This window comes from Barbatula barbatula (genome assembly GCF_947034865.1).
Source record: "Barbatula barbatula genome assembly, chromosome: 6".
Classification (NCBI taxonomy): Eukaryota; Metazoa; Chordata; class Actinopteri; order Cypriniformes; family Nemacheilidae; genus Barbatula; species Barbatula barbatula.
In genome coordinates this window covers 11848502-11862909 of record NC_136765.1, presented here as the reverse complement: position 1 = coordinate 11862909, position 14408 = coordinate 11848502, and the positions used below count along the sequence as shown (strand labels likewise).

The following is a 14408-nucleotide window of genomic DNA, read 5'->3' as shown; positions in this document are numbered from 1 at the left end:
CGGCAGAAAACAGCAGCTCTCTTCAACTGACCGAACAAATCACAGGATTTCCAAAATCCTATCACTGTTACTGACTACCTCGGCATATGAACATTAACGTTCACTCTAAAGCCTACATCGCATGATAATGTTATAACGCGTATTTTCCATTATTATCAATTATTGTCTGGTATCTCTGTGTGTGTGTGTGTTGTAATGGACATCAGGATATTTGCGAGACATTGGTGATATACAATAACATCGTCACATTGCCCAGCCCTAATCCTTTGTTATCTTAAAGCTTTTACTGTTGCAACTAGTTGGTGACAGATTTAAACAGCCTGTTTAAGAGGAGAATGGTATAAGGTCCAGTGAACTCAGGGCCGGGTCTAAGGGGGCTGAGGGCGACATTGGCCCCCAGATATTTATTGGGCTCTACCAAAAATACTCAGATGACAATCATTGTTTTTGGTATTATCTATTAAATAATGATCTGTCAATTTGATCACAGAACATGTTAACAAGTATGCATGTTATGATTGAACGCTTATATTTCGGTTGTTCAGATATATAGTTATATGATTGCCCCCCAGTTAAGCCGGCCTAGTACTGAACTGATCATATTTGGTAAAATAATGTCTAATGTAAGAGGTCTGACCATTGATGCAAATAAAAAGGTACCTTTATCACTTGTAGGGGTGTATTTTGCTATAAATTAATGACTAAATGTACTCTAATCTGGTCTCGTATTTTTCGTATTTTCTTTTTTAAAATGGTGTTGTAATTTGTGAATCTCACACGACAGATTTGTCATAAACAGGTGCGATTCTGATCTGAAGGGTGATATCCTTCATGTCTATAGGATGCTGCGTCATGGTTTTGCATGTACAGAAATAGCTTTGCTATAGTTTCATTTTCTGCGTGGAGTGTACAGTAGGTTATCAAATCTATCAAATATTGTTTTTTGCTCGTGGAGCCAATATTAGAACAAAGTGCTCATTGTTCATCCTGAAATACTGCTAGGACTAACAGGTTAACTAACACAATTAAAAAAACAGACTTAAAAATGAAATCCCATAAAATGGTTAAAAAGAAAAGCAAAGCCATGATTGCTAAGCAAGTTTTTATAAATCATACATCAATGATAATGCATTAAAGATCAGGTATCATCATCGGGTATGTAATGCCCTGTGACTTCTTTACGCTGTTAAACGTGCTGGCTTGTCACATGGTCAACTTGTTAAAAAACGAGTTGGACGTATGATGAAGTATTTCTGTGCTTGATGCACTCAAACTTGTTTCAGATTTTTTTTTATAATTCTGGATCCCTGTTTCGTAACAGAGATCCTATTCCTTTTATTGGGCAATTCTCCCAGAAAAGCACGGCAAGGTGAAAGAAAGAGCCCGCCCACGAGCCAGCCGACAAGCGAGACCCGCTTACCATCAAGATTATTTGCGCCGCTTCAAGACGGGATCTTGTTATTCTGTATCTCTCTCTTTTTAAAATTTGATCAAACTAAATACTCTTCGAAGATACGACATATACAATACTATTGTAAAGGCACTCAAGATTAATATGAGATTGGCAGAAACTGCTGTGATTTGCGATTTTTATAATTTTTTTAATGAATTAAATTTGAATAGAAAATTATACATGTAACATATTTGAAATGCTTAAAAACTACCTGTATCGGTAATGAGAATGAAAAAGGTTGTGTACACAGCATGACGAGAATTTTAAGCTTTTAACTAAAAAAATAAGTAATCTGCTAACCTGTAGTTTCCTCAAATAAAATCAAACTTACTTTAAATATCGATGTGCGTGTGTTAACAATGTTAAAACTTTTATTATACATGAATATTATGTCAATCATTTTTTATTTCTTTGTCCTTTAAGAATATCTAGTAGACCACCTGTTGTTTTTTAGAATGTTTTAATTTTGCTCTGTTTAAATTACAACATATAATTGACTCCGGATGCGTTGCGGTAATGATAATTTCAGCAGAAAAGCTGGAAAATACCAAAATGATTCATTCCTATGTTAAAATTATGTTTAGTGCAAGATCGAGAACATGATTGTTTATTATACATTTTGTGTTATCAGTAAAGATTTATATAATAGAACGAATAATTGGTGTTTCGTGAGAATGACCCATTTATTTATTTAGTATTTGTGGTTCAGTTGTAATGGACAATAGGGTCTTTTCCCCATAGAGATGCTCATTCTCTGTCTGTTTAATGGGGTACGCTTTAGGGTGGGGTAGCGTTTGGCAACAAATGGTCACCATGGCGATGGCACCCACACAGCCACCTCATTCTCTCCGGAGTATTTATTAGTCTAAGACTGTCAGACCAACATTCTACACTCTCACCAACAAAGAGACATACATGACGAAAAATGAAAAATGGCAGGATTTGTTTTTAGAAAGGAGTTTGCATTATTTATAAAAAATAAATAAGCACTACCAGTCAAATATTTTCGAACAATTCATATTTTTTCTCTCACTTTAGAATAGCAGTAAGCTCATTTAAATTATGGAATAACATGAACATGAGAATTATGTTGTGACAAAACTAAAACCTATTTGATCATTTTCAGTGTAGTCAGCCTTCGTCTATAATTCTTTGAAATGTTCTCATTGGAATTAAATAAGCAGCTTCTCAGGTTTCAGCCTGAGATTCTTTGTAAAAAATATTGTTCCTGGCTGCTCTTTCTTCCTTAGTCAAGTCACCCGTTCCAGAATTGTTTTTATTAAATCCAATCTTGCTTTTGTGATGAAACTAATTTGAGATGTTTAAGCACACACCTTCAAAGGCATTTTGAAGATAATAAGAAACAGTGGACTTGACTGTTTCTTCTTATTCATTTCCTGTTTTTAGCTAAAACAAATGTTTCTCATTTCTCTGACGGATGTTTAAAATGAACTTGTCTCTTGTCTTGACTCTCATCTGTTTCCATCTCAGATAAAGGTATGGAGGAGATGAAGAGACTGCTGTTGCTCATATTGGGCTGTGCAGTTCAGGTAAACGGCTCCTATCACATTTTAACACCTACCCCAGAGAAATCTCATTCACATCACCCTGCCTGGGCATGTCTTTTCAATTCCAAAGTAAAACTAACACTTCATCTGATTTTACTGCACACCGCGTAGTCTCTTCAGATACATCACAAAAGATCAGCAGAAATTAGTGTGATCAATTTGTCTGATAGACAGTTTAGATGTTTTGAATCACCGCCTTTTCCTGTAGATTGTTCACCCCTTCCGGATTGGCTGTGCAAGCCCATTACTCCCGCTTTCACTTTATTAGTGCTGCCGTGGCTGGTTTTTCCTGTTCTGTGAATAGATAATAAACACATTGATTTAGAGCTTAACAGCATAACATTTGCCTGCTGATGAGATTTCTTTTCAAAGTCTTTGAGTTTGTCTAATCCTGCATCCAAACTTCAACCAGCGTAGTAGTCCGGTCACGAGATGCATGTTTCACTTTTAATCCACTCCGAATCCCACGATTTTATCTGAAGAAGAGTCAAACTTGTCTTCCTTCCTGCTTTTATAAACACAGGCCGTTTCATTTTTCTCCTTCCTTTTCTTCCCCCTCCCATCCCTCTTTCTCAACAGTGTGAACGTAAAGAAGAAATCATCGAGAAGATCAAACTGTTGGATATCGAGACACAGGCTGCCATAGTGACCCATATTCAAGAAGTGAGCTTTCTTGAATCTAACTTCAGACAAAAGACGTAGTTAGGAAATCATTGGATTGAGATTAAGATTTCTCTCTGTTTGACTAAAGGTCACCCACAACCAGGAGAACGTCCTGGACCTTCAGTGGCTGGATGAAGCAGAGATGCCTGTCGAGCAGCTCGACCCCCTATCTCGCACAATGACCTTTCAGCTTCGCAAACTCATAGACGAGCGAGACGACTCTGCGGATGTAAGTTAATACTAATCTTCTAATCACATTGATTGTCAATGATCAGGTGTTGATAGGTCTGCTGCGTGTCCTCAGGTAATAATAGAGCTGACGCAGGAAAGGGACTATCTCCAGTCCCAGCAACCTTCCAGTCTCTTGGGCTTCCCCAGCCCTGAGAACAACGCCCTGTCCCCTGTCAACCTACTGTCCAAAGAGGATCGGCAGCATTTGGCCGTGGAGCTGGCCGACACAAAGGCCAAACTGCGCCGATCGCGACACGAACTGTGAGTGTAAACGTACGGTTAGGCCGAGTTCAGACTTGACTTCTTTTTTGACAAGAAAAAGTTGCAGCCGAACGCCATGACTTCGGAGGCACAGCGTCTGTCCACGAAGGCAGCCCAGAGAAGCAGATAGGCAGCATAACGGAAGTCTTTTAGCATTATAAACCGAGAGCGCCTTTGCAATAACTAATCGCATATTTAAAAACTACAATACTAATTTCTCGCTACAAATGTAATAAGTTATTGAGTTGTTGAAAGTGAAAATAAAACTTTTATTAACTTTTTTAATAAACTTCTTTTTAAAAGATTATGCTCCAAAGGGTGTTTCGGCTGCCATTTAATTTTTTTCAAGCTTGAGCCTTCTCGACCAATAATGTTCCTCGCATGTTGTTATGGAAACGACAGGTCTCTGTTATTGGTTAGCTGTGAAAAAGGATCCTGACGTTGACCCTCCTGTGTGTCTTTTTCTGCAGCTCAGGGTGTCTTAAATTGAAAAAAGTATTCTGAAAAAAAACGGCATGAGCTGCAGAAAAAGATGCGCAAGATGGTCAAACACGCTAGCAGCTTAAAAAAAGAAGTCAAGTCTGAACACGGCCTTATGCTGTTTTTTATTTAGTATGCAAACTGCTAAAAGATAACAACCATTGTGAGTCGCTCACTATGACACATCTAGCTTTTCAGAAAGAATCATAACCTAATCGCAAGTTAAAATTTAATTTAGAATGCACTTAATAATAGGCAGCAATGGTGGTCACAGACTAGACTCATATAGGCACCTTAAGAACATTGCTGCTCTCTACGTTCAAAAATATGTATGTTTTGAATGGAAATATTTACTGAGCAAATTGCAGTGCATTCTGGGATTGCCTCATCAATATGTATTGCAAGAGCTGTATTAGAAGGCAACAAAATATTGCTATTTGCTGTTTGAAACAGCTTTTGTGTCTGTATCTTTTCTGACCAAACCACATCATCAGTAAAGAAAACCAATACTTCCTTTTTTGTTTGTGTTCATTAACAGAGAAGAAAAGACTGAACAGCTGATAGATACCAAGAACGAGATTGAGCGTCTGGATGCAGAGATTCAGAAACTCAAGCAGGAGGTATGATATGCATAGTTTCTTTTGACCACTCCAGCAAGGGAACATTTTGCTAATCTGCACCAATATCATTTGGATTTGTGTTGAATAGAACATGCAGTTGTTGGCAGAGGCACGTTCAGTGCGGGCGTACCGCGACGAGGTCGATGCTTTGAGGGAGCGTGCTGGGAAAGTGGACCGGCTAGAAACCGAGCTGACTCGCTGCAAAGAGAGGCTAAATGACGTGCACTTCTACAAGACCCGCATAGAGGTAACCACATACCTGCCTGTGTTTAATTTCCATTTTGATAAAACCAGATCCGGTCAAAACCAAATGAATAATAAACCAGACACACTGCATGCATGAATCAGAAATTGGTTTTATTAGTGAGGTGACTGATGTTCACCTGCCTGCCGGGGCTCCTGCTGCTTTCCTTTCTCAGATATAACACCACGGGTGTCCACTGAGACCATGAACTGTCACAGACAGACCCCTGACTCGCTCAGTCTGTCGTCTTCATCCACTTTATCCCTGCTGATCTCTTCTTCTTTTTATGCAGCTTTTCATCTTTCACTTTTGTCTGTCTTTTGTGTGCAGGAAATGAGAGATGATAATTTGACCCTGCTGGAGACAAAGTCCATGCTGGAGACACAGCTTACTGCAGCCAGGGGGCGCTGTGACAAATTACACGAGCTGGAAAAGGAAAACCTCCAGCTACGCTCTAAATTGCACGATGTGGAGATTGTGAGTGTTTTGGAAAAAATTTATACTGGGGGTATTTGTATTTACTTGTTGTTTATTAGAACCCACAAATGCAATTTGATAATGATTTAAGGAGTGAATAATTGAAATTGCGTTATGATTCTTGATGCATATTTTTCCTTTCAACGGTGGAGGGGTACAAAAATTAGATTAGACGTAGTGTTGTGCTTGACAAAAACAAAATGTATATTAAAAACAACAGACACAGTATTTTTTAAAGTACAAAGTTTCATAATGTGTCTGCAAATTTCCTCTTCGGGTTAGGTTTAACATTTATGCTTGTCCTTGCTGTGTATCTCAGGACAGGGACAGCGATAAGAAACGTCTGGAGGAGTTGCTGGAGGAGAACATGTTGTTGGAAATCTCTCATAAACAGAGCATGAATGAGTCCACTCACCTTGGCTGGGAACTGGAGCAACTGTCCAAGAACAATGAGGTCAATGAGGGTGAGTCCCTTTCTGCGCTCTCACATATCAGCTCACTGTGTTTTCTGATGCCAGGCTGTGCTTGTAACGCTACCTTGACCCAACACAATTAGAAAACACAGATAATCATTTGAAAAATATGGGTCAGATGTTGATGACCCATTTTCTGTTGGTCAGTTGTTTGCATCCCTATGCAAATTGTTGTAACACACATGGAGAAAACATTTTCCTGATGTTGAATTTATGAGAGATAATGGTGATTTGGCCAAACAATAGGCTGTCGTTATTTGCTCGTAATATAGCTGTTATTAGATTTGGATTATTGGAGTATTTATAAGCATTTATTTATAAAGAAGTTTCTAAAATATTGTTATCCTTGGGCTGCGCGTAAGCGGTCAGGTGTGTACACACAAATGGGTGACTCACCATCTTCCTGCTTAACATTTATTACTCAGGAATCCTTTTTGTTTCTACAGCAATCACACTCACACCTAAATATACAACATGACATACTGAAAGTAAATAAAATTTGTTGCCTTTAATAGGTTTTTAATAACCAATGGAAATATCTACATGTTTTGGTTGTGGAAGCCATAAAAAACTAAATAAGAGTAGGAAAAGAGAGAACTTTACAATACACATTTTTCTGAAATCAGTTACTAAAAAAGAAAAATGTTTACAGTGCATTATTAACAGTTTGACTGCTTATCAATAAAACAAACAAATAAACAAAACAATACTGTCATCCCCGCTTTAGCCCGTAAGTCTTTTGTGTTTGAGCTGAATGAGTCGGCATCCAGTCGCCTGTTAAAGCTGGAGAAGGAGAACCAATGTCTTCAGAGCACCATCCAGGAGCTCAGAGAGGCCTCTGTTAATATGGATGAGAGTCAACTGCATACTGCAGAGCTGGAGAAAGAGAACCAGAGCCTTAGCAAGAAGGTACTTCTCATCTTTATCTCCTCTGGCTGTTAGTGAGAGCTGAATTGTTGTATGCTGAAGGGATGTCTGCTGTGTTTTGTGCTTTAGTTGGAACGCCTGCAATCTCAGTTGGAACAGGAGAAACAAACCACTCAAGACTTGGAGAACCTGGGAGAAGATCTGCTAAAGGAGAAGCAGAGGCTGGTGAAATCACTGGAGATGCTTCAGGGAGAAAAAGACGAACAGGTGAACATGTTTGACCTAAAAAAACAAATATGATCTCTTAAAGGAACAATTCGCCCATAAATGAAAAAGTTGTCATAATGTATTTCTTTGGTCTGGTGAACACAGAGAAAGGTATTTGGACGAATGCTTGTACCCAAACAGTTTTTGGCCACTATTGACTTCCATAGTAGGAAAAATAACAATGGTAGTCAAAGGTGCCCCTGATCGGTTTGCTTTCCTACATTCTTTAAAATATCAGATACAAAGAAATGTATAGAGCTATTTTTTATTCTGTGGTAGTCAGTAGTGGCCAGGATCTGCTTGGTTACAAACATTCTTCCAAATATCTTTCTCTGTGTTCATCAGAACAAAGACATTTATACAGATTCTAGAAAGACTAGAGAGTGAGTAAGTGAAGACAGAATTTTCATTTTTGGGAGAACCTTTTCTTTTAAGATGTATGCCTTTGAAATTAATTTTAACATAAAACAAAAAAAAATAATGACAAAATCTATTCAGTTTTTATTACTTTATGTACACAGAAGGTTCAAGTAAGACCTTTAAGTATGACCTTTGTGTGTACATGTGTTAGATCTTGGAGCTGGAACAGGAGAAGGAGCACCTGACACAGGCGGTGAGCTCCCTCCGAATGCGTGCTCAAGTAAACAGCGAGACTCGTGTGAGGGAGGTGGAGACAGAGAACCGTGTTCTCCATGAAACCATCACAGAAACAGGCGGTAAACTGGCTCGACTGGAAGCTGAGAAACGACAGGCCACTAAGGAGCTGGAAGCTCTCCGTGAACAAGGAGAGCGCTGCGAGGAGCTGGAGAGGGAGTTAGCACGTATGGAGCGAGTCCGTGAGCAGCTCCAGCGAGAATCTGCCTCCCTGAAGATCGCCAATGAGCGTGCAGAGACCCTGGAATGTGAAAACGCTACGCTAGAGCAAGACAACCGGCGACTCAAGAAGTTAGCCGACAAGGCTCAGAACGCCAGCTTGCGATTTGCTGTTTTAGAGAAAGACCGCCACCAACTTGAAGAGGAGAACCTGGAGCAACGGAGAGCCCTGGAGACCCTGCGGCCCGCCGCCACTCGTCTGGCTCAGCTCCAGCAGGAACACGCCGAACTGGAGAGGGAACGTGAGGAGATGAGTCGCACCCTGGAGGAGCTTCGCTCCCAAGCCAAGAGGTGCGAAAGGTTAGAGATGAACTGCAACAACCAGAATCAAGAAAACCAACGGCTCCAGCAGACCCTGGACAACAGCACTACAAAGATTCAGAGTCTGGAGAGTGAGCTGAGACAGGACGAGACGGAGTTGAAGGATATGAAGCGAGAGCTGAATGGACTTAGACAGACGGCGACGCGTGCCGAGGTCGTGGAGAAAGAAAAGAGAGCAATGGAGCAGGAACTGAGCCAGGTGGAGAAGGAGAGGAAGCAGCTGGAGAAAGAGACGCGTAGGTTGAGGCAGCAGTTGGAGGAGAAGGAGGCGGCTTTGGAAGATAGCTGCCTCAGATTGGCAAGCATGGAGAAAGAAGGCACGGCTCTTAATAAAGAGCTAAACCGTTTTAAGGAGACCACAGGGAGAGTCAAAGAGCTGGAGAGAGAGAACAAAGACCTGCAGAAACAGGCCACCATAGATAAGAAGACTCTGGCCATGCTTCGAGAGGTATGAAGCATACATCAATTGAAAAAGAGCTTTGATGAAATATAAATGTTGACTTGGCTCATTTTGGTTGGCAGGAGCTGGTGAATGAGAAGTTGAGGGTACAGCAGCAGTGTAATGAACTGGAGAAGCTGAGCCACGAATTGGAGAAGATCGGCCTGAACCGAGAGAAACTTTTACAGGAAGAGCACAGCTGTGAGGACAAGTAAGTTACCATTATATAGTATAAAACATAGCATCTAAATCTGTAAGCAATTTGTACAATTAAAGTGAATGTGGACTGATGTCGTCAAACTTTTTGTCAAGTTCCATAGCTTAAACAATTCTCCTCATCGATAACGAAAGCATCCTTTTCCCGATAAACATGAATGTGAAATGTTTGTCAGAAGATTGTAGAATGTGATGTCAGAAGGTAGTTTCATTTTCATTTGACCTGCATACAAGCACTATGGGCATCCAATTTTACATTTTCATATCGTTGGCCCCGCCCGCTGGTGTTAAGTCTAAGGAGCGAGTGAATCTGGAGTAAATACTTTAGAAATATTACGACTACCCCAGAGAGCAAAATAAAACAAAATAAAAGCTCATTTTATGATCCCTTTTGAAAATAAATCTAGTCATATCCTCTCTCAGGTTTTGAGTTTATCGCTTGTTTTGAAAATGTCTCATTTGTTTTATGGACGCTTCCTTCTTGTAAAGGTATAACAGGTGAGTTTAATGATAATATGCAAATGTACTGGTTAAGTTTGAAACTGTCTTTCAAATTAAAGAATGTTTTCTTCTGTCTTCTACATTTCATAAGTATTTCTGTCCTGTTGCTCATTGGCAAGAGCAGGGCCCTGGCAACACCAAGGTCATGGGTTCGATCTCATAGGATTGCACATACTTAGATACAATGTATAGTATAATGCAATGCAAGTCGCTTTGGATAAAAGCGTCTGCCAAATGCGTAAATGTAAACATTTTAAATTTGTAGGATTTGGCATGTTTATAATCTTAGTTCATCCTCATAGATTGACTGTAGTGTGATGCAGTGATCTGAGCTCTTTACAGTCTTGACCCGGTGAAGCGCTTTGCTGTGTGTAGAGCTGTGTTTATGTTTCTTCCGTATAGTGACGACTGATTCTTTGAGTGAATTACAGCCCTGACCTTAGTGTATGTGATCCAATTTGATTAGTGGAAGCCCACATTAAATCTCATTATAGCCCTAATGAAAACAGCAACATTCCACACCAGCTAACGGACCAAAGCACTGGCTGGCCCTAATCGCTTAATGTCTAAAAAAATACAAATGCTACCACCTCTCGCATTCCACTGTGCTTAGTAATTCCAAGACGGAGCACAAATTTGATCTGTGTGGGGGGATGGCCCGATGCCCCGGTGAGAGTTTGTGTTTCTATGAGGGGTGATATTGAATTCCATAGATATGATTCATCATGCATAAAACAAGTTTGGTAATCTATGTTTTTGCCAAGCAAGTTACAACTTCACAAATTAAAGGCAAAATGCGACGGCAACTTCCAGTCCTCTGTTTCTGATTGGTCTACTCTTTGACACGTGAAGATTACAATTTGACTTTCTCAACTTTCAGTAAATACAAGATCCTAGAGACAAAGATCGAGTCAGCACTGAAGAAGACTCTGGAGCTGAGAGAAGAGAAGATCCAGAGCCTGGAGTCTCGTCTGGGGGAAAGCAGCAGCTTGAACCAGCAGCTCCGCACTGAGCTCACTACAGTATGCAAACACCTTCCTTTATGTCCGAGCTCCTGTAGGATAGGGATAAATCTGCTATCAGCTCCTGTTTGATAGCAGATTTATGATTTCTTTGTTGTGTCTAATATCCAGAACTATATCATCTAGTTTCAAGGGTTCTAGTTAAATGTAAACAGCTTTGACTTGAAGTGTAAAAACCATATCTTCTGTTACTTTTGTCACATCACATTGATACAAATGTCTTTGCAGGTAAAGAAGAGCCTGGAGGCGCTCAGACAAAGGCAAGAAGAAGAGTCAGCTCACTCTGAGATCTCCCAGCAGACTTTGGGGCAGACCAGATCGGGCTCAAACAAAGAGAAGTGGGAGACGGAGCATAGGGAGGCCACGGCTGAGTTGCTCAAACTGAAAGACAGATTCATTGATGTTGAGAAGAATGTATTAACTTTTATTTTGACGCAGCCCTTATTATTATGAAGTGCTAAAGTGCTTAGTGTTAAATATGAGTGTTGTGATGTACTGTGTCAAAATTCTGCCCGCAGAATGCAGCACTGCAGGCAGAGAAGCATCTTCTGAAGGACCAGCTAAAGCAGTTGGATTCCCAGAATGCACATCTCAACGCACAAACACTAGCTCTGCAGAAACAGGCAGCATCTCTACAAGAGCAAAACACGTGTCTTCATAAAGAAACCGCTAAACTACAGGTAGAGATTGTAGAAATAATATGCATCTCACTCATTCAAACATATTTTGCATTTCACATACCTTGTGTTAAGGCCTATTTGCTGCAAAAGCGAAACAGAAGCCAAGCGAATTGCACGACTATTCAAAGTAACAGAGAATTGTGTTTGTGAACAAATATCTGTCATTTTAATCACAGAGGAAAAGAAAGAAATGAGATAGAGGGAAAGTGTTTTAAGACCATGCCAAAGGCATTCAAACTACACCGAAAAATGAGATTTCATGATGCCAGCAGTATCAATGGCCCTTTTGGATTCTTCCTGTGGTGTTTAATGTCAGTTTGCAAATGGCTTTTATTGTGTCAGTGCATCAAATTTCACTTGTATTCCTGTGACTCAACGAAGTGACCCCAGTTTTAAAGATCAGTGACATTTTGGTGGACTAAAGACTAAACGTATAATATAATCCAAAAATCTGAAAAAAACCCACAGCATTAAAGAGCCCGGCAGAAAAACTACTGAAGAAAAATTAACCAAACATTATTAAGAGACAAAGTAAATTATTCACGTCAAATACATTATTTACATTTATTTAACAAAACAGTTCTTCAAATTACTTTTTGGAATTTATCACTGCTTGTTACAAACAATTATTTTAGGAAATTATATATATATAAACAAAATCAAATTAAATATAATACAAACTAAATTACGTTATAGGCAAAGCATTCAAGACATTGACTGTAAACTGTTGTAAATATTTACCGTTGAAAAAGTGTCACACACAGTCAATTGTGTCTTCAGGGGTTTCAGGAGACTTAGCTAAGCAGTATTCCCTTTGCCCTCAATTTATAACGTTGTCAGACAAATGTAAAAAGTTAACATGACTCTGGCTTTCCATGGTCAGCAAATTAAGCAAGAGCGAGCAGGTGAGAATTCCTTGTTCTGAATTTTGCTGATGGGACAAGAGCCTTGCAGACAGAAGACATCGGTTTTATGACCTTAAAGACATGGCAGGTGTGATAAAACAGACTGTAGGCTTTTCAGAATGAGCACAGAATGTTGAGCTATTGTTCACCTCTGGCCTTTACAGCTACAGACGCAGTTAAACTGAGGAACCTAAAGGGACCAAATTTCTTTGCTCTGATGAACACAGAAGGATATTTGGAAGAATGTCAGTAACCGAACAGATCTCACCCCCCATTGACTCCCATAGTATTTATTTTCCCTACTATGGCAGTCAACGGGGGTGAGATCCGTTTGGTTACTGACATTCTTTCAAATATCCTTCTGTGTTCATCAGAGCAAAAACGTGTATATGATGACAGAATTTTCATTTTTAGGTGAATCGTCCCTTTACAATTTTAGACTTTATGAATGAAAATATTTACATGAATGCATTTGGCAGACATTTTTATCTAAAGCAACTCAGTCTTTACATAAGGCTTTACATTACATTTGTATGTGCATTCACCGTGAATGGGACCCTACCTTTGTTTCGTAGTTACAGGAAAAACTTAATGTGTAAAAAATCTAATATAAATGGATTTCCCCTGTTGTCTATCTTTCTGCATGTGTCTAGGTGGAAAACTCAACACTAAGCTCCCAAAGCTCATCTTTAATGGCTCAATATGGAGCTTTACAGGCCCAGCTACAGACCCTAGAATCTGAGGCAGAGTCTCTTCAGAAACAGCGAGAGGAAGCGTGTGCGGCCCGTGACCGCGTCACGCAGGACCACGAGCGCCTGCTCGGCGTGCACGAGAGACAGGCGACGGAGTATGAGCAGCTCATCTCCCAACACACAGCCTTGAAGAGCAGCCAGAGAGCTCTGGAGCAAGAACACCGTACACTGGAGAACAAGTCAGTCCCTTTCCTACCAAATTCTTGATTTAAAAAGAATCGTATTTAAATAGTCACGAAAGGATAAAAGGGGTCTGAATTACATGTTGATACGGGGTAATTCCGCTCGTACAGTCACAGTAGAAATTGAAGGTCCAGTCCGGTGCATTGCATTGTGGGATACAGTGTTTTATGCTGTGGTTGTATACGGTACATATTGAAATGTGTAAATGTGTGTACGGTACTGTACACAGTCTAAATACTAAAAGTTAGAGTATGATGGGTCTGTCACTGTCAGCAGTCTTAAACACATCAAAGACACAGGGACGTTACTAGTAGAGTTGATGACAAAAGTGGTTCATTCTCTTAAATAAATCATATTATAGCTTTGACAGATCAGACCTTAAAAGGTTCTGTATGTTTCAATATTTTGAATGTTGGATTTCACTGCTGTTAATGGCAATGAAACTGCACCAATGGGAATAGGAGTGGTTTTAGAGGTGGGTCACAATGGAAATGTTTTTTTCCTTTTGCTGCTGCTGCTGCTGCTGCTTATCTTCACACATTAGACATTAATGAGCGTGCACATTAATGCACACACGCAGCCCTGCAATGTGGAAAGTTGTCTCTTTTGTTAGCGACAGGAAAAGCACGGTTGTGTTTGTGGCTGGTGGGTTCAGTAGTCTCCCTGCTTGTCTTTTATCTCTCCCTCACTATCTCATGAATAATGCAGCAGTGCGTCTCTTGGGGCCTCAGCTGAGGGGTTCACCAGATGGCTGTCAGGGACTCAATCAGCTGTAATGTCCACCGGCCTCATCATCTATGTCCAACACTCCACATGTCACACTCCATTTCCAAATTAATTCATTTATTTGACTCCCTATCATCCATTTACAACACACAGTGTTTTTCTGTGTTTTAATCTATGAAGGATTCC

At 40.0% G+C, this 14408-nt stretch overlaps 1 protein-coding gene across 2 annotated transcripts in view; it reads left to right on the top strand.

The window, feature by feature from the left end:
* The window catches only part of ccdc88c (coiled-coil domain containing 88C), a 54355-nt gene that overhangs the window by 22427 nt on the left and 17520 nt on the right, over nt 1-14408 (top strand). For both annotated transcript variants that reach the window (XM_079458465.1, XM_079458466.1), the window contains exons 5-20: nt 2945-3003; nt 3601-3684; nt 3773-3913; nt 3989-4176; nt 5195-5276; nt 5365-5523; nt 5851-5997; nt 6317-6461; nt 7198-7379; nt 7467-7604; nt 8176-9246; nt 9321-9448; nt 10835-10976; nt 11205-11390; nt 11495-11656; nt 13215-13492. In XM_079458465.1, the coding sequence (XP_079314591.1) occupies nt 2945-3003; nt 3601-3684; nt 3773-3913; nt 3989-4176; nt 5195-5276; nt 5365-5523; nt 5851-5997; nt 6317-6461; nt 7198-7379; nt 7467-7604; nt 8176-9246; nt 9321-9448; nt 10835-10976; nt 11205-11390; nt 11495-11656; nt 13215-13492 (3292 nt within the window). The remainder of the gene's footprint in view (nt 1-2944; nt 3004-3600; nt 3685-3772; nt 3914-3988; nt 4177-5194; nt 5277-5364; nt 5524-5850; nt 5998-6316; nt 6462-7197; nt 7380-7466; nt 7605-8175; nt 9247-9320; nt 9449-10834; nt 10977-11204; nt 11391-11494; nt 11657-13214; nt 13493-14408) is intronic.